Raw genomic sequence first — 22,140 nt, forward strand, 5'->3', positions numbered from 1 at the left:
AAACCAACACCGGTTATCAAGTGGTGGGTGTGGGGACAAATACAGATGCAAAGACACACACACATACAATGGGCTTCTTTCAGTTTCCATCTACCAAATCCACTCACAAGGCCTGAGGCTATAGCAGAAGACACTTGCCCAGGGTGCCATGCAGTGGGGTTGAACCCGGAATGATGCAGCTGGGAAGCAACTTCTTATCACATAACCACACCTTAAGAAAATTAATTAGTAAAACCAGTTATTATTAGTAAATCTACTCGTTAGCTGTTGTAAAGTAGAGGTAAATAAACATATTTGATAGCCATGTGAAAAATCATTATCTTTTATGAATTTTCCCACAGTTTAAGTTGTTTAATTAATAACAACAACAAAGAAGTAATTATTTTTTAAATATTTTTAATATCTTTTGAGAGAAAAGACTTTTTTCTCGAAATAATTTGGAAATTATTTCTAACTGAAATTAGTCATACATTTCCTGAAACATTCTAATGCAAAAACGAAGATAAGAGTGTTGCATTCATGTATTCCATCTTTATGTAGGTGTTATTGTTTGGAACGTATGCCACATCTAGAAACAAAGAAACACAATAAAAAGAAAGTGAAAATGTTTATATGTTGAAATTAAACTTTTTTTAAAAAAAATTTATTAATAATTAAATTCTTGTGTTAAAATCCATGAACAAGGCTGGAAAGTTAAATTAGCAAACAAGATTTAAAGTTTAACAACCAAAAATGTTACAATCGATTTATATGACTATTTGTCTATAGCAGGTATCCTTGCTGGAGAAGTAAAGAAGAACTTGTGAGCAATGTGTTGCTGTGGACACCAAATCATGGTACTACAACGGCTGGAAGACCATGGAAGATGTATATATACAACAGCTTGCAGAAGATGTCGGATGCCAAGTTGGAGACCTAAAAACACTAATGGAAGATTGGGAGGGGTGGAGAGGGGTAGTCAGGCTAGCCCAGGCAGTCTGTCTGGCTGGATGACAGCATGATAAAAAAAAGAAAAAGTTACCCTTCACCTATCCTAAGGTTATCACCTGATCTTTGAGTGCCTTTAACAAAAACCAATCTGATGTGAGATTTTAGGCTAGGTTTTTGAATTCTTTATATTTTGGTCCATGAGAATCAGGGGCTTTGAAAAAGGTTGTGTACACTGTCCTTTCCTCTTTGACTAAGCCATTTAAAAACTGAGTGACTTTGTGAAATCTATTCTTGGGTGATGTGATTTTTATCATCCAGGATTATTTAAAATATTCTGTTTTATACAAACATAAAAAAACCAAAATAACTAAAGAAAAGGACTATTCCTCTGTCTTCATAAAGTTCTTTCTACTATAAGCACAAGGCCTGAAATTTTGGAGAAGAGGGGCAGTCAATAATATCAACCCCACCACTCAACTGGTACCTTGAAAGGATGGAAGGCAAAGTTGACTTTGGCAGGATTTGAACTCAGAATGTAAAAAGCTGGAAGAAAAACTGCCGAGCATTTTGTTTGGGGTGATAGCAGTTCTGCCAGCTCACCACCCTCCCCTGACTTTGTAAGGATAATTTTAAAGGGATTATATTTATTTATTTATTGTCCACAAGGGGCTGAACATAGAGGGGACAAACAAGGACAGACAAGGGGATTAAGTCGATTACATTGACCCCAGTGCGTAACTGGTACTTATTTAATCGACCCCGAAAGGATGAAAGGCAAAGTCGACCTCGATTGGCTTCATCTACTCCTTTGCTCATGGCTTTAGAGTTTTGGTGTATTAACGACATTGTTTGTGGCTACATTGAAGAGAATAAGAATTGGCTAAATTTCTTATAATATGTCTTTTTGTTAAAGGCGGCAAGCTGACAGAATTGTTAGCACGCCGGGCAAAATGCTTAGTGGTATTTCGTCTGTCTTTACGTTCTGAGTTCAAATTCTGCTCAGGTTGACTTTGCCTTTCATAATTTCGGGGTCAATAAATTAAGTACCAGTTGCATACTAGGGTCGATCTAATCAATTGCCCCCCCATCCCCAAAAACGCCTAGAATAGAAAAGAATGTCTTTTTGTTTGACAACCTCTAAGAACAATATTTGAAGACTATTTTAAATATTTTATTATCTATTCTGTGTGAAAGGAAGAAGCACAAAGGCAATATTAAATGAAATTTCATGATCGCATTCCCTCTTGATGCAGACTATATCTTGTATACAAATAGATGTTATGACTGCCATATTGGGTGAGTTAGAGCTTTAAGTAGATTATCATTCTCCAACCAACTTCCAGTACAGTGGTTAGTTTACCATTGTACATTGTAGGGTTACTAGTTATGATATGTGGAGGCACATGGCCAAGTGGCTAGAGCAACAGACTCACAGTCAAGGGATCGCAGGTTCGAATCTCAGACCGGGCGATGTGTGTGTTTATGAGCGAAACACCCAAGCACCATGCAGCTCCAGCAGAAGGTAATGGTGAACCTCTGCTGACTCTTTTGCCACAACTTTCTCCCACTCTTTCCCCCCGCATCTAGCAGCTCACCTGCGACGGACCAGCGTCCCATCCAGGTGGGGAGCCTATATGCAAACAAAACTGGGAGACTGCCCCTTATGACTTAAGCATGACTCGAGAAGGAACAAGCAACAGCAACAGTTGTGATATGCAGAACATATGCAGAGGAACATTAAGATAAACACAGGTATGAATTATTTGTCCCTCTTTGTAGGTGTCATGCACAAGGTACTGGTGAGGGCCCACGGGAAAAAGCAGCCATGCTAGTGTCACATGAAAAGTGCTTTTTACACTGTGTAAAGGGGTTGGCATTAAGAAGGGCATCCAGCTGTAGGAGCCAGGCCAAAAGAGACAAGGGAACCTGGTGCAGCTACTGGCCTTAGCAGTTCCTGTCAAGCTGTCCGACACATGCCAGCATGGAAATGGATGTTGAATGATGATGATGATGGTGATGATGATGATGACAATAATGATGATGACAATGATGGTGTTCCCCTAATGATCCATTGTGGTTAGGTTTCCTAAAACATTTGGAATGTCCAATGATGTGTTCCGATTAACTGCAATGGTGAAATATACACAGAGACAAATAATTCATACGTTTCTATCTTAATTTACCCTGTAAACTGTAATAAAGATAAAATGATATTGAATGAGATATTTAAGCAGGCATGATTGTTGGAGTTAAGAAGTTTCTTTCACAACTCTGAGGTTTTAGGTTCAGTCCCACTAAATGGCATCTTTGGAGGATACCTTCTGCTATAAACCTTAAGCTGCTTTGTGTTTACAATTTAGAAGACAGAAAGTGTATGGGAGAAAAACCAGAGTGATTGTTCCTGTTTTGAGGTTGTAGATTTAATTGGTGGCCTGGTTTAACAGCAGCGCCACCTGGGCCTTAGATGAATTTAATGATGTTCACTCTGTTGTAAGTATGTAGATCAGGTCACCAGTTTAAGAGTAACTCCTTTCCTTCATTCTACCAGACTTGAAGGCCATGTCTAGGGCACTAACTTTCCACTTCTGACTAACCACACAAAAAAAAAAAGAAAGTGTATTGTAGAGAGTTGTCATCATCAATGTTTTAATGTCCACTTTTCCATTCTTGTATGGGTCAGCTGGAATTCAGTGAAGCACATTCTCTATAGCTGGATGCCTTTCCTGTCACCAAACCATACCTGTTTCACCATGACCAGACAATCGTCTCGTGGAAGATTCCAAACGAATGACACCGCCTGCATGACAGTGACACTTCTTTACAACTATCTTGTCTTGATGTTGAGATAAGGATGCATGCACATACACATTCTTTCTCCTTTTCTTGTTAGAAAGAGAGAAAGAATGTGTATTTTCTCTACAGCAAGACTCCTATATCTGTCTCCTCTATCCCTGGTACAAAGCCGCTTCCCTCAATACTTCCCCACGCCTCTGCTAAGGGGTCTTGTATTGCAAGTTACTGATGCCTTCATTAGTAATGATGCCTTGAATAAAAGCACTCAGAACGTTCAGTGTAGTGGTTGGTATTAAAAAGAGTATCCAGTCATAGAAACCATGGCAAAACAGATATTGGGGCTGAACATCTAATCCATATCAGCATGGAAAATGGATGTTCAATGGTGATGATGATGATGATGATATATACATATACTTCTTTCAGATTCCATTTACCAAATCCACTCACAAGGCTTTTGCTGACCCAGGGCTACAGTAGAAGACACCTGTCCAAAGTGCCGTATCATGGGACTGAACCTGAAACAACATGGTTGCAAAAGTAAACTTCTTTACCACACAGCCATGGTGAGAATAAATATAAAACTTTACCTAAATCTTTCTCTCCAGATAATGTATATAGCAGCCAATATCTCGATGACAAATGTGAGCCATATATTTCCGTAGTGTTACACAGTGTCTGTACATATTCACCTACCTTTCTTTCGTTTATGCGAGAATTTCTTTGAAAAGTAGTATAACTAGAAAGAAAATCAAATACGTTTGTTAATACAACAGAATTATGAAACTTGGCCTTAGCACAGAATGCCAATAATGATAAATTGATTGAGAATTTAGATGTTATAAGGTTAAAGATAGAGCTAGTTTACTAATTAGAGGAAAGCAAAGGAATTTTATTGTGAGAATCTTTTAACTAATCTGTTGAACCTATTTTGGTACATAAAGTTTGTTTCTCAATTTCTTCTTTACTTGTTCTCTCTCAACTCAATACTTCTAAGTAGCAAATAACTTTGTAAATAACGTGGCCTTTATCTGTATGTATGTGTTTCTCTTTTCACCGTTCTATATAAGAGATGGAGCAGGTATATTTTTATATCATCAAAGACAATATCGGTATATCATTGGTTATGGTATACAACTGGTCAGAATGTTGCCATTGGTCTTGCACTGAATATTGTTTAATAGCAATATTCAACTTGAAACTAACAGTAACAATCTGATTAGTTATATGCCATAACCAGTAAACTGGTATTTCAAATGGAGATGGTATGAAAACATCTGCAATTAAAGATGTGTTAAAGAATTTTCTGTGTCTTCTCCTTTACATTGGATTTTATATATATATATATATATATTATCGGTCACACATGTGTAGTGTATGTGCAACTGATAATGTTTACATTACTACTAGAACTGCTTTTAATTTGTCATTCTTTCCCATGTGCTATGCTGCAGCACATCAGCAAATAGACTTCACTCTATTTGCCTATCAGTCTCAGACCAACAATTCATTTTGTTTCAAGGTGATCTGATAACACGGTATTGAGGAGACACAATAAAGGCAAAATATTGACATCTACCACTCATGGATATTTTAGGGCAAATTGTCTTGCCTGGTCCGGGACATTCAGTGTCCTTTAACACTCACCATCATGTAGGGAGCTTTCCCTGGATGCAGCAAACAGAAGTATAACAAAAAACACATACTCTACTTTCAACTGAAAATAATTTGAAATTCAAAAGTAGGATGTGATTTTTTTTCACGTAAATCTTCTATAAAAGTTAATCTGGAGTATCAATCCTGCTGTAACATCTCATAATACATAGGGTTAAAAAGACGCTTGGACAAAAATGATGGAAAGCTACATGTGAGATTCAAATCATACAGCTACATTCGTGATATCATGTTAATGAAATAGTTTTCTAAATTTGATGACGGGCCTTGCCTAAATCCTCACATCTTTCCACTTCCTCACAGCAAAGAAATATCTAAGAAGGCTTGTCAGTCTGTCTCATGGTCCCAACAGACAAAATGGAAAGATGTTGCTCTGGAGGTTTGGAAAGATGTGTTGGAACAGCCACTCTGATTCAAAGGGCTTGCACTTGTAGATAACCATCTCTGCCCCAATATATCGTTTATGAAAGATCTACATATTTCTAAATGCTTCTAAAGTGCCCTGAGAGAAATGTTAGACATAAGAAGCATTGGATGTGGCGTGCAAGAGGGACGTTTGTGTTGGTATGGTCACATACTGTGGATGGATGAGGAGAGCTGTGTGAAGAAGTGCCACTGCCAAAAAGTGGAAGGAATCCGGGGTAGAGGGAAATCCAGGAAGAGATGGGATGAGGTGGAGAAGCATGACCTTCGAACGTTGGGCCTCACAGAGGCAATGACAAAAGACCAAGACCTCTGGAGATCTGCTGTGACTGCGAAGACTCAGCAAATAAAGTGAGTTCACAGTTGTAACCCACACCAGTGTCGCATAACCAGCCCACTCAAAAGTACCTTGGATCATAGGGCAACATGCTGTGCTTGAGGAGACCTATTGAGTCAAGTACATCAACATCAGCAATATCAAAATCAAATCAAATGGAAATTGTAGTTGTGAGCCCCGTGCCAGTAGCACGTAAAAAGCACCATCTGAACGTGGCCAATGCCAGTGCTGCCTTGACTGGCTTCCGTGCTGGTGGCATGTAAAAAGCACGCACTACACTCTCAGAGTGGTTGATGTTAGGAAGGGCATCCAGCGGCGATCTTTCGATACTAGTACGCAGCAACATCTGGTCGTTGCGCACACGCATACTGATTACATGATCGTATAGTGTGTTTATGTGTTTAAAATTTCAGTTCGGATGGCACCTTACTCACTTGCACCTTGGCCACACGTTTGCTGCAGTACGAAGGCAAGAGCACCCATTCCTCTGTCCTTATTGCCTCTGTGGAGTGCTTTATTGCTTCCTCCTCCGTTGTGAAGTGCACCTCCACAGTGGTGTATCTCCTCCCTATACTGATTACATGATCGTATAGTGTGTTTATGTGTTTAAAGTTTGAGAACTGTATGCATCTGAGGGGGAGACCGGATGTTCTTGCATACTAGTATCGAAAGATCGCCCATCCAGCTGTAGAAACACTGCCAGATCAGATTGGGGCAGGTGCAGCCTCCTGGCTTCCCAAACCCCAGTCGAACCGTCCAACCCATGCCAGCATGGAAAGCGGACGTTAAACGATGATGATGATGATGATGATGATGATGATGTTATTAATGAATATCAATAACTAGAAGTAACTGTCATATGACAGGTAAAAGTTTGGAAGACAGATGTCGAATGATGATGATGATGTAAATGTTGGTTGGTTGGCTGATTTTTCCAGTCATGCTTTACATTAGAGAGAGAGAGAGAGAGAGAGAGAGAGAGAGAGAGACAGACAGACAGACTTAACTTCTGCACATACAAGGCCTGGTGACAAGCAAAGAGTAAAAGAACGCTACACACATACAGGGAGAAAGAATCAGAGAGGAGGAGGAGGAGGAGGAGGAGGAGGAGGAGGAGAGTTATAAGACAAGTTATACAAACAAGAAATTTATTTTATTTAATTTTATTTCAAGGTGATCAATATTTTTCTTTTTGGAAATTAGTCTTCATTTCATCATTTTGTTGAAGCACCAAGAAATTTTATAAAAAGTTAAAATCATAATTATTATATGTCTGCCATAATTCTTGATACTAGCCAGGGTGGCAAAAGTATATTTTGAATGTTACTTGTCATATAACATGTATCTCTAATTATATACATTAATTAGTTATTCTCATTATGCATATTCATTAAAAATATAACCCTGTATCTTACTTTTAATTGTTTCAGTTATTAAACTGTGGCTATGCTAGGGCACCACCCTGAAGAATTTTAGTCGAGTGAATTGGCCCTTGTATTATTTTTCTTAACCCTGGTACTTATTTTAATGGGATACCTTTTGCTGAACTACTAAGTTACAGGGATGTAAATACATCAACACCAGTTGTCAAGCAGTGGTGGGGGACAAAACACAGATGACAACACACACACACACACATATATGATGAGCTTCTTTCACTTTCTGTCTGCCAAATCCACTCATAAGGCTTTGATCAGCCTGAGGCTATAGTGGAAGACACTTGCCCAAGGTGCCACACAGTGGGACTGAACCCAGAACCATGTGGTTGGGAAGCAATCTTCTTACCACACAGCCATTTAGAATGTAACTGTAGAAGCAGTGATAAATAAATAAATTCTTTATAAATGATATATCTTGAATGTAGCTGCATGGCTTATATCCCCACAAGTGGCTTTCTGCCTATTTTTAAATGCAAAATGCAAACAATATCAAAAGAATTAAAGAAAACCACATACTTGAAACATGCATTTCTGTCAGCCAAAATATTGAGAATATTCTTCAACGGTTGTTTGGATAATTTCAAATCATTCTGAATTATGGTATTATTTGGATGTTTAAGTTCTACTCTGACAGAAATTGTAGCATCTGAAGTAGAGATAAACAAATAAATAAAGGTAAATAAAACAAAAAATATATATATAAAGAAAACAATCTCATGCAACAACTTCCTTTCCCATCCCCACCCATCTGCATGTCTAAGCCATCCATGTTATCTTTTTAGGTCTACTCCAGTGGGTGTCCATGTAAGATTTTGTTAAAATTTATGTGCGATAACCTGGTCATCGTTGTATTTCAAGATGGTCATTTTTTGTTTTGTTTTTTCCTGCCAAATAAACACACACACTATATATTCGTTCTTCACTCATTTATTACTGTTCTTATTCTAACTAATGTCCATTGTCCAGAAATCTTTCATCACACACCTGTGACTTCTTCAGCAACACTTTCCATTCTTTTCATTCTTCTGTGTGTTCTTTTATGATATGTATCCTTGTATGCGTATGCATCTGTATTTGTGTGTACATGTGTGTGTGTGTGTGTGTGTGTGTGTGTGTGTGTGTGTCATTGTTCTTAGTAGTACTACAAACCTCCTCTCAACCCCATTCCTCCCCCATTGCTGCTGCTGCTGCCTTTGCCCCCGAATTTTGGTACTGTTCCTGTGTCTCTCTGTTTCTGTGTTCGCCCATGCTGTTGCCATTGTGGTAGTTGTTGCTGTTTTTACCATTGTTGCTATTGTTGCTGTTGATCACATTGTTGATATTGCTGTGGCCATTTGTGAAGTTACAGTATCTGTGTTTGTGCGTGTATATGTGTGAGTAAACTGGTTATCCCTTTATCGTTAACATTACTCTGTCAAATGTAATGTGTATTTATTTCTATCATTTTGAATTAATCATCTAATATCATGTAGTTTCAAGATTTCAATGACATGATTGTATATCTTTCGAATGACATTGTAGGGTAGGTGTGAGAAGCTGGATCTGGCTGGTTTGAACATAAAACATGTAGAATATTTTGGCCAGATATGATTGGAGTAAATACTAAAGGGTTATACTTCTACAATACACAAAATATTTTAACAATTTTTGGTATAAATCCTAATGATATTTAATCATAAAAATATACTAGAAGCTTTTAGATGCCCCTGAATGAAATAGCAACCAAACGGTCAATAAACAACTAATAGTTGAGAACCATTTGTTTAGTCAGTCCCTGAATAGAAAGAATTTATACATACTCATATGTGTATAGTTATGAAACAAATGCCTTAACGGTACAGCTATACTGGCACCTATATGTATAGTGAAATCGTAGTTGTGGTCGATGCCAGTGCCACCTGACTGGCACCCATGTTAGTGGCGCGTAAAAAGTACCATTTGAGTGTGGCTGATGCCAGTCCTACCTGCCTAGCTCTCGTGCCGGTGGCATTTAAAAATCACCATTTGAGTGTGGCTGATGCCAGTACCATCTGAGTGGTACCCGTGTTGGTGGCATGTAAAAAGCACGCACTACACTCTTGAAGTGGTTATTGTGAGGAAGGGCATCCAACTGTAAAAACCTTGCCAAATCAGACTGGAGCCTGGTGCAGCTTCCCGGCTTGTCAGTCCTCAGTCAAACCATCCAGCATGGAAAGTGGACATTAAATGATGACAACAATGATGATGAAATATATATATATATATATATATGTATATATATATATATATACACCACTATAATGTTAGAGAACTAAGGATTTGAGCTACACTTTTACTCCTCATGGAAACAACATAAATCTAATAAAGAAGTTAAAAATATTATGAGCATGTGAGTAAAAATTAATAACTATATATATATAGGCGTAGGAGTGGCTGTGTGGTAAGTAGCTTGCTTACCAACCACATGGTCCCGGGTTCAGTCCCACTGCGTGGCATCTTGGGCAAGTGCCTTCTACTATAGCCTCGGGCCGACCAATGCCTTGTGAGTGGATTTGGTAGACGGAAACTGAAAGAAGCCTGTCGTATATATGTATATATATATATGTATGTGTGTATGTGTTTGTATGTCTGTGTTTGTCCCCCCAACATCGCTTGACAACCGATGCTGGTGTGTTTACGTCCCCGTAACTTAGCGGTTCGGCAAAAGAGACCGATAGAATAAGTACTAGGCTTCCAAAGAATAAGTCCTGGGGTCGATTTGCTCGACTAAAGGCGGTGCTCCAGCATGGCCACAGTCAAAAGACTGAAACAAGTAAAAGAGTAAAAGAGTAAAAGAGTAATATATAAATAAACATATTATGTATTTAAAGTTAAAATCCAAGCTGCTTCATCTTGAAGCATGTCTGCTTATTCCAGTAGACGCTTCATCCAAATTTAATTTTGTATTATTTGATTCTCTGTTTGAAGAATTTCTCATAGGAATTTTCTTACATGTTTATTATCCAACATGTACAATTTTGTAATTTCTGTTAGCAAATGAAACATGTATAATGGTGAATAAATAATACTAAAACATTTTTCCAACTTCCTGTTTTGATAAATAAATAAATATATATATAAATGCTTAATAAATAAATGTTGCATGAAGCGTTGTTGAATGAAACATAATTATGTAAAATCATTTTTAACAGGTTCAAATGTAATCGGACATGTTAAGACTAACCCTGCAGGAATAGTCTTGGGAGAAAATTCTCCTCTTAGACTTATGTAAATACACATCTTATTTTGGGCCGTGAGTGACACCATGAGATCATAGGACACTGGTATTTCTGTGTTGTTCTGCTTTGTCAGTTATGAAAACTAACTCAGTCACTCACGACCCAAAATAAAATGTGCTTTTGTAGAAGCCTCGTGGAGAATTTTCTTTTGGAAGTCTTCCTGTAGGGAAAGGATTTTATCATGTCCAATTACATTTGAACATGTCAAACATGAATACATAAATATATATAAATAAATACTTACTTGATGCTGATGATGATGATGCATTCTGGAAAATTGAAGAAGTACATTTTAAGCAAAGTAAAATAATTTATAAAGAGTTTTCAAAAAATTTTTAATGTTTATATTAATATTTTTTAAATATTAAATTTATTTAATGTAATCATACCAAGACACTAAATAATTATTGAGACTAAAGTATAGTAAGCAAGCTTTAAAAAATAGTCATTTTTATAAATCATATTAAATTCTTCTTTTTTCCTTTGGTATAGTTTGAATGGCATTTTACAAAGGCTTGTCCCATGTTTGGCAAAAAAAAAAAAAAAAAAAGATCCAAATTATTTTAATTAAACAAAAGCTAATTTTCCACATTGGTTCATCATCAGACAGATTTCTACTCACTGATGACATAATGTCCTCCCTCTAATCTCTCATCAACTGGCACAAAGCCCTTCTCCCACTATTACCCCCCTCCTCCCAGCTGAAAGGGTTTTTGTCTTGCAGTTTACTTAGCAACCCTGTCAGTGCTAGTTCCATGTAATAAAGCACCAGTGCTGGTGCCACATAAAAGGGAATGGTGCCAGGGTCACATAAAAAGCATCTCTGTGAAGTGGTTGGTGCTAAGAAGGGCATCCGGCCATAGAAACCATGCCAGGACAGAAAATGGAGCCTAATGCTGTCCCCAGCCTTACCAACTCCTGTCATACTATCCAACCCATGACAACAGGGAAAATGAATGTTAAATGATGATGATGATGATGATGTTCAAAATATGAGTGCTTAAACTCTTGATTTCTTTTGATAACATGGACACCTAAGGCTGTCAAGAAGAAAACACTAAATGGCACTTACACCAGAATTTGGCATAAGCCTAGCAATTTAAGTGGGAAGAAGTCAGTCAATTTACATCAACCCCAGTGCTTGACTGGTGCTTTATTTCATTGACCTCCTGCAAAGAACAGCAAGAAGCACTTTGTCTGATGCTAATAATCTTGCTAGTTCATCACTTCCCTTAAATAAAAAAAACAGAAGAAATCATTAATAAATACCGATTGAGCTGCATTATTTATTTCAATGTTAGATGGTCTCATTGCTTTTATTTTTAAAAGTTGTTTCAACCAATTGCTGTTTAGCGGATTCTTTGGCATCGGCTTATAAGGATAGGGTGCTTTTGGTGGATAAGATGGCTTCATAAAACTACCGTAAGGATGTACATGAGACTGGTAAGCTGAAGGTATTGGTACATATGGCATAGGTGGTTGTCCTGAAACAGAGAGATAAAGAAATTAGCAGATCATCAACAGAAGTAAAATTTATGTAAAAAATATATATATATAGGCGCAGGAGTGGCTGTATTGTAAGAAGCTTGCTTCCCAACCACATGGTTTCAGGTTCAGTCCCACTGTGTGGCACTTTGGGCAAGCCTTGTGAGTCGATTTGGTAGATGGAAACTGGAAGAAGCCCATCATATATATATGTATATATTTATGTGTGTGTGTCTCTGTTTATCCCCCCCCCCCACAACTGTTTGACCACCGATGCTGGTGTGTTTATGTCCCTGTAACTTAGCGGTTTGGCAAAAGAGACCAACAGAATAAGTACTAGGCTTACAAAGAATAAGTCCTGGGGGTGATTTCTTTGACTAACACCCTTTAAGGTGGTGCTCCAGCATGGCCGCAGTCAAATGACTGAAACAAGTAAAGAATAAAAGAATAAAAAAACCACACAACCACTGCAGGAATGGCTGTGAGGTTCAGAAGTTCACTTTGAAACTATGTGTCCCTTTGGATAAGTGACTTAGACTGTAGCTCCAGCAAACCAATTTCATGAGAGGGAATTTGTTAGATGGCAACTGTGTGGAAAAATGAAATGAAATAAATATTTCCTTCTCGAGCCACGCCAGGCTCACGAGAGCCATTTTCCTGGTTTCAATGGCATATGTAGCCCCCACTTGGAAAGATGCCAGTCTGTCGCAGGATTACTCTTTTAATTGTTTCAGTCATTTGATAAGAAGGACTTCATCTCTTACAAAACATCTTCTTCAGTTAAAACATTTCTCAATATGAATGGTATGATAAAATTTACTCTTTATATATAGTCATGGGCAGTTTGAATCACCTACACGATGAAGAGATGACATAGCTAGAAGGGGTAGAAACATCTATAGGAAGAGACTTATCTTACTAGACTTATTTTATTTAATTTATTTAATGTATTTTTTATTCAAGTTCGGATTTGTAGTGACCCCTGGTGGTCAAGCAGTAAAGCAAAATGAAAAAGGGATCTAACGAGAATAATCTCCCTCAACCTTCTCGAAAATTCTCAGATATTCTAGAAGCTCTCAATTAACATCCGGATGACATGGAAGTTAGGATCTTCCAGTTCATCCCTTATATAAAGCAAACACATTTCTAATTTCACGCTCCTTTTGCCTGTCAGTTCCTAGGCATACGCATTGAGCCACGCCATTTGCACACACACACACACACACATGCACGCATATTCACCTCGTTAGCTTTGAGACATATGGTTGCAAAGTATGTTCATGTAATATGTTACAAGCCTTTTCTTTCAAACCATTCTTATATGTTAACGCATTACATCCAGTAATAAATATGTTATGACTTATGAACGTCTCACAAGCTCTTATTTTTCTTATCGTTTTACATACAAGATGGTGACCTCTCTTTCTCGCATGCAATTGTAAAATTGTAGGTTGTCACATACTGACATCTCTACATATTTGAATCTTCTAAACATGAATATACAATGAAAGTAATGCATTTCTACTATACTACTCAGAAATATTCACATAACCTCAATACTTACTATAAGGAAAGCCAGGCTGCCCCGAAAGTGGAAAACTTGGATAGCTGTATGGATAAGGATACCTTGGCATCACTGGTAATGGATAAACTGGATATACCGGTGGGTATACTACAATATTTCAAGAAGAAATGGTTATAAATATGAAAATTAATGTTGAAGTGTATTTCGATTAACAAACAAACAGACAAAAGAACGACAATTGGTGAGGTTATTAAAGAAGAGACCATCAAACAAACAGATTTTATACAACATTTATACTGCACTTCAAGTATTAAAAATTATAACTGAGAAAGATATGTATTTATCGATACCAGGGCCACTTGACTGGCTCCTGTGCCAGTGGCACGTAAAAAGCACTACCCGAATGTGATCAATGCCAGTGCTCCCTGAATGGCTCTTGTGCCGGTGGCATATAAAAAGCACTATCCAAACGTGATCAATGCCGGTGCTCCCTGACTGGCTCCCATACCAGTGGCATGTAAAATGCACTATTTAGACATGATCAATGCCAGGGCCACCTGACTGGCTCCTGTGCCGGTGGCATATAAAAAGCACTATCCAAACGTGATCAATGCCGGTGCTCCCTGACTGGCTCCCATACCAGTGGCATGTAAAATGCACTATTTAGACATGATCAATGCCAGGGCCACCTGACTGGCTCCTGTGCCAGTGGCACGTAAAAACCAATACCCAAATGTGATCGATGCCAGGGCTGCTTGACTGGCTCCCGTTCCGGTGGCACATAAAAAGAACCATTCAAATGTGATTGATGCCAGTACCCCCTGACTGGCTCCCATGCCGGTGGCACGTAAAAAGCACCATCCAAACGTGATTGATGCCAGTACTTCCTGACTGGCTCCTGTGCTGGTGGAATGTAAAAAGCACTACCAAATGTGATCGATGCCAGGGCCACCTGACTGGCTCCCGTTTCGGTGGTACATAAAAAACACCTACTACACACTCAGAGTAGTTGGCATTCGGAAGGACATCCAGCTGTAGAAACATTGCCAGATCAGATTGGATCCTGGTGCAGCCTTCTGGCTTGTCAGACCTCAGTCAAACCGTTCAATCCATACCATCATTGAAAACGGACGTTAAACGATGATGATGATTGAATTGACAGAAAAAAGGATACAAATTCAATTTGAATTCAAAATCAAATATATTCACTTCAAACTTTTAGCAGTTGGATTTTTTTCTCTGAGTTCATTATATCCGAACTTTTAGATATTTGGTATTGACTGTGATATCAAAATGCATATAACAGCGAACACAATATATCAACATTGTTCTTGCTGCCATGAAGTTACACTTTTTATGAGATAATTACAGTTTATAAATACAATAATTTTTGAAACTTTGAATAATCACAAAACTAACTTATCAAACAATGCCAGTTCACAGTGATTTTATGTGTGTATATGTCAGCTATCTCTGACGAGCGTATATTATATAACTGGTTTGTTGCCTAACACACCATTATATAATTTCACACGAAACCGATTGGTAAGACCAGCCGTGATGGATAATTAACACAATAAAATTCAGACAATATCTATCTATCTATCTATCTCTCTCTCTCTCTCTCTCTCTCTATATATATATATATATATATATATATATATATATACAGACAAGGATAATATAACACGAAGATAGAATTTAACAGGCTCAAGTAGTAGATCACAACACTTGTTTCTGCACCACAGCCATTGCAGTCACACACAGCTTTGCTGAGCCACAGTCAACTGTTTAATAATTACAAGGTGGCGTCAGACAGCTCCAGGACTTGTTATGTTTAATAAAAAATAACTTCTTTACCAAAGTTTTAACCTCATCTCCTTTGAAATAGTCACCTTGCATAGCAATACACTGGTCGCAGTGTTCCTGCCACTTTTAGAATTTGGCCTGGAAGTCCTTTTCCATAAGTGAGTCAAAGTCCGTCTGAGATTCACTCTTGATCTCAACAGCAGTGTTAAAACAGTGACCTTTGAAGTGCATTTTCATCTTGAGGAAGAGATCGAAGATTGCATGTGCTAAATCTGACAAATAGGGCAAGTGCAGAAGTAACAACATGGTGTTTTTGGAGTAAAGCTGACAAATGAGGAGAGTTCAGCGACAGAGTGCATTGTCATGAAAAATCCAATTCTTCACGCTCCACAGACCCAGTCGCTTTCACCAGATGTCCTCCTTCAAACGCTTCAAAACCTCACAGTAGAACTCTCAATTGATGGTCTGGCCCTGGAGGGTGAATTCTTTATGCAAAATACCATGAGCATGCACTTGATTGTTCTGTGGCTAAGCTGTGCCTCCTTCAGTTGTGGAGATGAAGGGCTCTTCCATTGTGATGACTGCTCCTCTGTCTCAGGGTTGTACCCATAGACCCAACTCTCATTATTGGTGATGAACCTCGACATGAAGGATAAGCTAGTGTTAGGAACATAAATTGAGACTCAGGTTTGGTGGAAGATTTTAATTCAGAACTTATGAAAACAAGACACTTGTACTACAGAGCCAGAGACAGTTTCAGCCGGGTTAGTTTCAAAAGGGTTAAGAATTGTTTCTCTATTATATATTTTAACCCTTTCGTTACTATATTTCTGTTGAGATGCTCTGTGTTTCTTTCAATTATTTTGACTATAACAAAGAATTTAGTAAAATAACTTAGTTATCATTAAGCTAGTGTTAGGAACACAAATTGTGACTAAGGTTTGATGGAAGATTTTAATTCAAAACTTATGAAAACAAGACATTTGTATTCAGAACCAGAGCCGGTTTCAGCCGGGTTAGTAACAAAAGATTTAAACTTTGAATTCAAACCTGGTGTGGGTCTCCATTCAGGTTCACTTTTCGGAAAGTATGATCCTGTAAAACAAAAACAGAAAATAATCAACTAGTTATTAATAAACACAAGGTGATAAATTATTGAGTGTTACTGTTCATTCTGATCTTATGTGGGTTTTTATATGTGTGTGTGTATCATCATTGTCATCATCGTCATCATCATCATTTTAATATCTACTTTTACATGCTTTCAGGAGTTAGATGAAATTTGATGAAGAATTTTCTGAAGTTTGATGTCCTTCCTGTTGTTAGCTCTCTCCTGTTTCCGGACATGTTTTCACGGAAGATTGGAAATGAAGTTACATCACTTGCATGACTATGACACACCTTTACAACATTCTTGTCTTGAAGTCAAAACAAAGAGACACACACACGTGCATACATATATATATATTTATATGTATACACAGGGTGCCATGGATAAATTTCACGTGTCACTGGCATGGGTGCCATTTACATGACACCGGTATCTGCCATGACTGTGATTTTACTTGGCTTCATGGGTCTTCGTCTCAATCATAACATAATGCCAAAGATCTCGGTCATTGCCTTCATGAGACTGAACACTCGAAAGGAGCTCAGCCACTTTGTCTTTGTGAGGCCCAACGCTCAAAAGGTGCTTTTTACATGCCACCAGCATGGGTGTTAGTTATGTCACACCAACATCAGCCACGACTATGATTTCACTTGGCTTCATGCACATCACATCACCAAAGGTCTCGCTCACTAGTCATTGCCTCCATGATATGTGTGTGTGTGTGTGTGTGTGTATAAATAGACAAATTATTATTTCTAAGTCTCTGAATGAGAAACATGTTCATTTGCCACTTAAAGTGGCAGTCGTGGTTAGGACAAATGTTACTGCTATTTAGACCCAGGAAAACATCTTCACCAGCTAGCTATCGACACACTAAATGTGTCCTTATACTTTCAAACAAGGGAGATACAGTCCCAACACAGCTCAAAGTTAAGTGGGGGCACTAGCTCCCTTGTTTGAAAATATAAAGACGTCCCGTGCCAGTGCCGCCTGACTGGCTCCCATGCTGGTGGCACGTAAAAAGCACCATTCAAGCGTGGTCGTTGCCAGTGCTGCCTGACTGACTCCCATGCTGGTGGCACATAAAAAGCACCGTTCAAGCATGGTCATTGCCAGTGGCATGTAAAAGCACCATTCAAGCGTAATCAATGCCAGTGCCACCTGACTGGCCCTCTTGCTGGTGGCACATATAAAGCATCTACTACACTCTCGGAGTGGTTGGCGTTAGGAAGGGCATCCAGCTGTAGAAACTGTGGAAAAATAGCAAAGTACATACATAGAATATCATCATCATTGTCGTCGTCGTTTAACATCCGCTTTCCATGCTGGCATGGGTTGGATAGTTTCACTGAGGACTGGTGAGCCAGATGGCTGCACCAGGCTCCAATCTAATCTGGCAGAGTTTCTACAGCTGGATGCCCTTCCTAACGCCAACCACTGCAAGAGTGTAGTGGGTGCTTTTACATGCCATTGGCAAGAGGGACAGTCAGGTGTTTCTGGCAACAACCACACTCAAAAGGTGTTTTTTATGTGCTACCTGCATGGGAACCTGTCTGGCGGCACTGGCAACGACCATACTCAAATGTTGCTTTTCATATGCCACTGGCACATGTGCCAGTAAGGTGACGTTGGCAACGATCACATTCGAATGGTTACAACACTTAGCTGCTTCTAATTCATATTTAAGTACAAGCATGATTGTGCGGTGAGGAAGCTTGATTCCCAACCACATGGTTCTGTGTACAGTCCCACTGCGTGGCACCTTGGGCAAGTGTCTTCTGCTATAGTCTTGGGCAGACCAAAGCCTTGTGATTGGATTTGGTAGGCGGAAGTTACTGTCGTGTGTGTAAGGGCTTGTACCTCCTATATATATATATATATATATATATATATATATATATATATATATATATATATATATATACATATATATATAGAAAGACAACATGTATGTGTGTATCCATACATGTGTGTGTGTGTGTGTGTGTGTGTGTGTGTGTGTATGTATCTGTGTATTTTAAAACTTTATTTACTAACCTGGCCACATTCTCCATTCTGGACGTGGTTGTGGATTAATTGCTGGAAGAAAAAACAAAAAAGAAGTCAACTAATAAGTTATTAATTACATCGATCTGATAATGAAAGGAAACAAATCTGATGTTACAAACAAAAAAAGAAAAAGTTACCAGGCATGGCTGTGTGGTTAAAAATCTTACTTTGCAACCATCTAGTTTTAGGTTTAGTCCCACCATGTGGCACCTTGGGAAAAGCACCTTCTACTAAAGCTCCAGGCCTTGTGAGTGGCATTCTTAGAATAAAAACTTTAGGTAGCCTATATATATATGTGTGTGTGTGTGTATATATATATATATATATATATATATTGTGTATATATATATATATATATATATATATATATATATATATATATATATATATATGGATCAAAACAGTTTGATTCAAATTCGTTGGTACTCTGAGTTTCAGGCATGATGCTATATATCTATATCTATACTATATATAAAACAGAGATGTGTGTGTAATCGCTTTTCACGTGAAATCGACTTCACCAAATGCTTCCATACTTGTGATGCGTGAATAATTTGACCTCGGACAAGTCTAAGGCTCTTCATTTGATTTTTTTAATTAAAAATAAATAATATTGCTTTATATTTAAGATTCACTTCTTTAAAAAGGTTCCTCAATGTCAACTTCCGGTATTGACGTAACAACGGCAAAAAGCTTCACTCTCTATTTTGTGTGTTCGCGTGTGTGTTCGTGTGTATGAGAGAGAGAGAGAGAAAGTAAATACTACATACACACCGCTCTCTCACTCTGTCTCACACACATACACACGCACACACACACCCCTTCACTCACTCACACTCTGTCTCTTACAAACACACACATACATAAATGTATACAAACATATTTACAAAGACACACGTGTGTATGCGCGCGCGTGCGTGTTTGTAAGAGACAGAGTGTGAGTGAGTCAAGGGCTGTGTTGTCATATGCATACATCCAAAGATCTATGTATAGTTATGCATGTACGTATACATGACAACAAACCTCTCTCTCTCACTCACACACATACATAAATGTATACAAACATATTTACAAAGACACACGTGTGTATGCATGCGTGCGTGCGTGGGGGGTTCCACAATCGCCATTTATTTCAATTACTCTTGTGAGGATATTCACGTAAATCATTTTTTTCATTTAACCCCCATTTTAATTTTCGTAAAAGTTTCCAAGTACCATCTTTTTGGCACATCTTCAATTTTCCCCATTCATGAGAGGTGCCCAGCCATCATTCATCTGAGAGTCCATCTACAGAATGTCCTCTCAAATTTCTATACAGCATATTTTGCCTTTTTTTCTTCAAGTATATAAACAACAATTTCATTCCTGAGCAACGCCGGGTGCCTCTGCTAGTATAATATATATCTCACTCTTTCCAGATGAGGGAGCCATGTTTTCAACCCCCCCCCCCCCCACCACCACCACTACCACAACCATTATACTTCCATATCCTTTAATACTGTACCCAATTCAGATTCATCGTGCTTGCATGACTGGTCAGGTCTTCTTCAATACAGCTTATTGTCAATTAAGGACAAACCTCATTCTTTGTCAACTCTTATGTGAGATACATTATATTGATTTCTTTATTGGCCCACAGGGGGCTAAACATAGAGAGGACAAACAAGGACAGACAAAAGATTAAATTGACTACATCAACCCCAATGTGTAACTGGTACTTATTTAATTGACCCTGAAAGGATGAAAGGCAAAGTCGACCTCGGCGGAATTTGAACTCAGAACGTAACAGCAGATGAAATACCGCTAAGCATTTCACCTGGCGTGCTAACGATTCTGTCAGCTTGCCGCCCTGAGATCAGTCTGCACTCCTTTATCCCAATTCTACCTTGGTTCCCCACTCAGTCGAGGTGTCTTGTCTTCTAGGCATTTGGTGACCTCAGCAGTGCTGATGCCATGACAAAAAAACCCTGAACATTCTGTGAAGTGGTTGGCATTAGGAAGGGAATCCAGCAGTAGAGACCGTGCCAAAGTAGGCATTGGAGTTTGGTGCAGTCTTCTGACTCATCAGTTCATGTTGAGCCATCCAACCCATGACAGCATCGAAAAAGAGATGTTAAATTATGATATATAAATATATAAATACGGGGTCCTTTCTTCCTCCATATTCTAGAGAGGCCACTTGCTAGAGAGGCCCTTAGCCAACAGGTTTTGGGATCTGCTGATACACCATAAAGCCCTTTATGGATGCAAAACCTAAGATAGTCCCATAAACTGGCTTTATCTAACTTTAATAATATGTATATATATATATATATATATATATATATATATATATATACACACACACACACACATACATATATTTATATTTATATATTTACTTATATATATACATATGTATCTATCAATCTCTCTATATGTGTGTGTGTATATGCTGGTGAGTATTTTAGAACTTTGTATACATACCTATTCTTGGTCTCCATTCTGGTTCACTTTTCGGATAATATCTCCCTAAAGAAATTTAAAAGGTAAAACAATTAGCTAATCAGCTATTTAATTAACACATGTAAATCAATTGTTAAATCATTTCAGACCATCATGTAAACATAACTGTATCTAATTTATACACAAAGCAAGCAATGTTTGAAGTGAAGCACTTAGTCAATACTGACAACCCCAGTACATAACTGGTACTCCATTTTATTAATGTTGGAAAGCACATAATGATAAGCATAATGATAATTTGTATTTCACATTTCATATTTTAAAAAAATATTCCAACATTGAATATTTCAAAAGAAAAGCAGGCTTAGTTTACCAGGAGATGATCAGAAATGAGTAACTCAGAGCCTTTCAGTTATTAATGAATACACTACAGTTGTATTGAGTCCTGTAGTCCTGTAAATTATAGCTTATGATGAATCAATAGAGACTTATATATATATATATATATATATATATATATATATATCATAGTCATGAGATCGTAGTTGTGGCCAATGCCAGTGTAGCATAACTGGCCCATTAAAAGTACCTTTCTATCGTTGAGTAATATGCCAAGCTTGTGAAGACCTGTTGAAATGAGTGAAATCGTAGTTGTGGCTGATGCCAGTGTCATCTGAATGGCACCCATGCCGGTGGCACGCAAAAAGCATCGTTTGAGTGTTGGGCCTCATGGAGGCAGTGACAGGTGACTGAGACCCTTGGTGATATACTGTACTTGTGTTGACCTGTCAAGTCAAATGAGACTGTAGTTGTGGCCAGTACAGGTGGCACATAAAAAGCACCTACTACACTCTCAGAGTGGT

At 38.2% G+C, this 22,140-nt stretch overlaps 1 protein-coding gene across 10 annotated transcripts in view; it reads right to left on the bottom strand.

Annotated features, from left to right (window-relative positions):
• Positions 1-379: 379 nt before the first annotated feature.
• The window catches only part of LOC128249702 (uncharacterized), a 58,468-nt gene continuing 36,707 nt past the window's right edge, over positions 380-22,140 (bottom strand). For all 10 annotated transcript variants that reach the window (XM_089347719.1, XM_089347675.1, XM_089347693.1 and 7 more), the window contains 9 exons: positions 21,299-21,343; positions 18,821-18,862; positions 16,723-16,767; positions 13,903-14,010; positions 12,123-12,337; positions 11,098-11,122; positions 8,113-8,242; positions 4,314-4,462; positions 380-568 (listed from right to left, as the gene is read on the bottom strand). In XM_089347719.1, coding sequence (XP_089203845.1) covers positions 486-568; positions 4,314-4,462; positions 8,113-8,242; positions 11,098-11,122; positions 12,123-12,337; positions 13,903-14,010; positions 16,723-16,767; positions 18,821-18,862; positions 21,299-21,343 — 842 coding nt within the window. In that variant the 3' untranslated portion in view covers positions 380-485. The remainder of the gene's footprint in view (positions 569-4,313; positions 4,463-8,112; positions 8,243-11,097; positions 11,123-12,122; positions 12,338-13,902; positions 14,011-16,722; positions 16,768-18,820; positions 18,863-21,298; positions 21,344-22,140) is intronic.

Source organism: Octopus bimaculoides, chromosome 1 (genome assembly GCF_046866305.1).
Source record: "Octopus bimaculoides isolate indiv1 chromosome 1, ASM4686630v1, whole genome shotgun sequence".
NCBI classification, from domain to species: domain Eukaryota; kingdom Metazoa; phylum Mollusca; class Cephalopoda; order Octopoda; family Octopodidae; genus Octopus; species Octopus bimaculoides.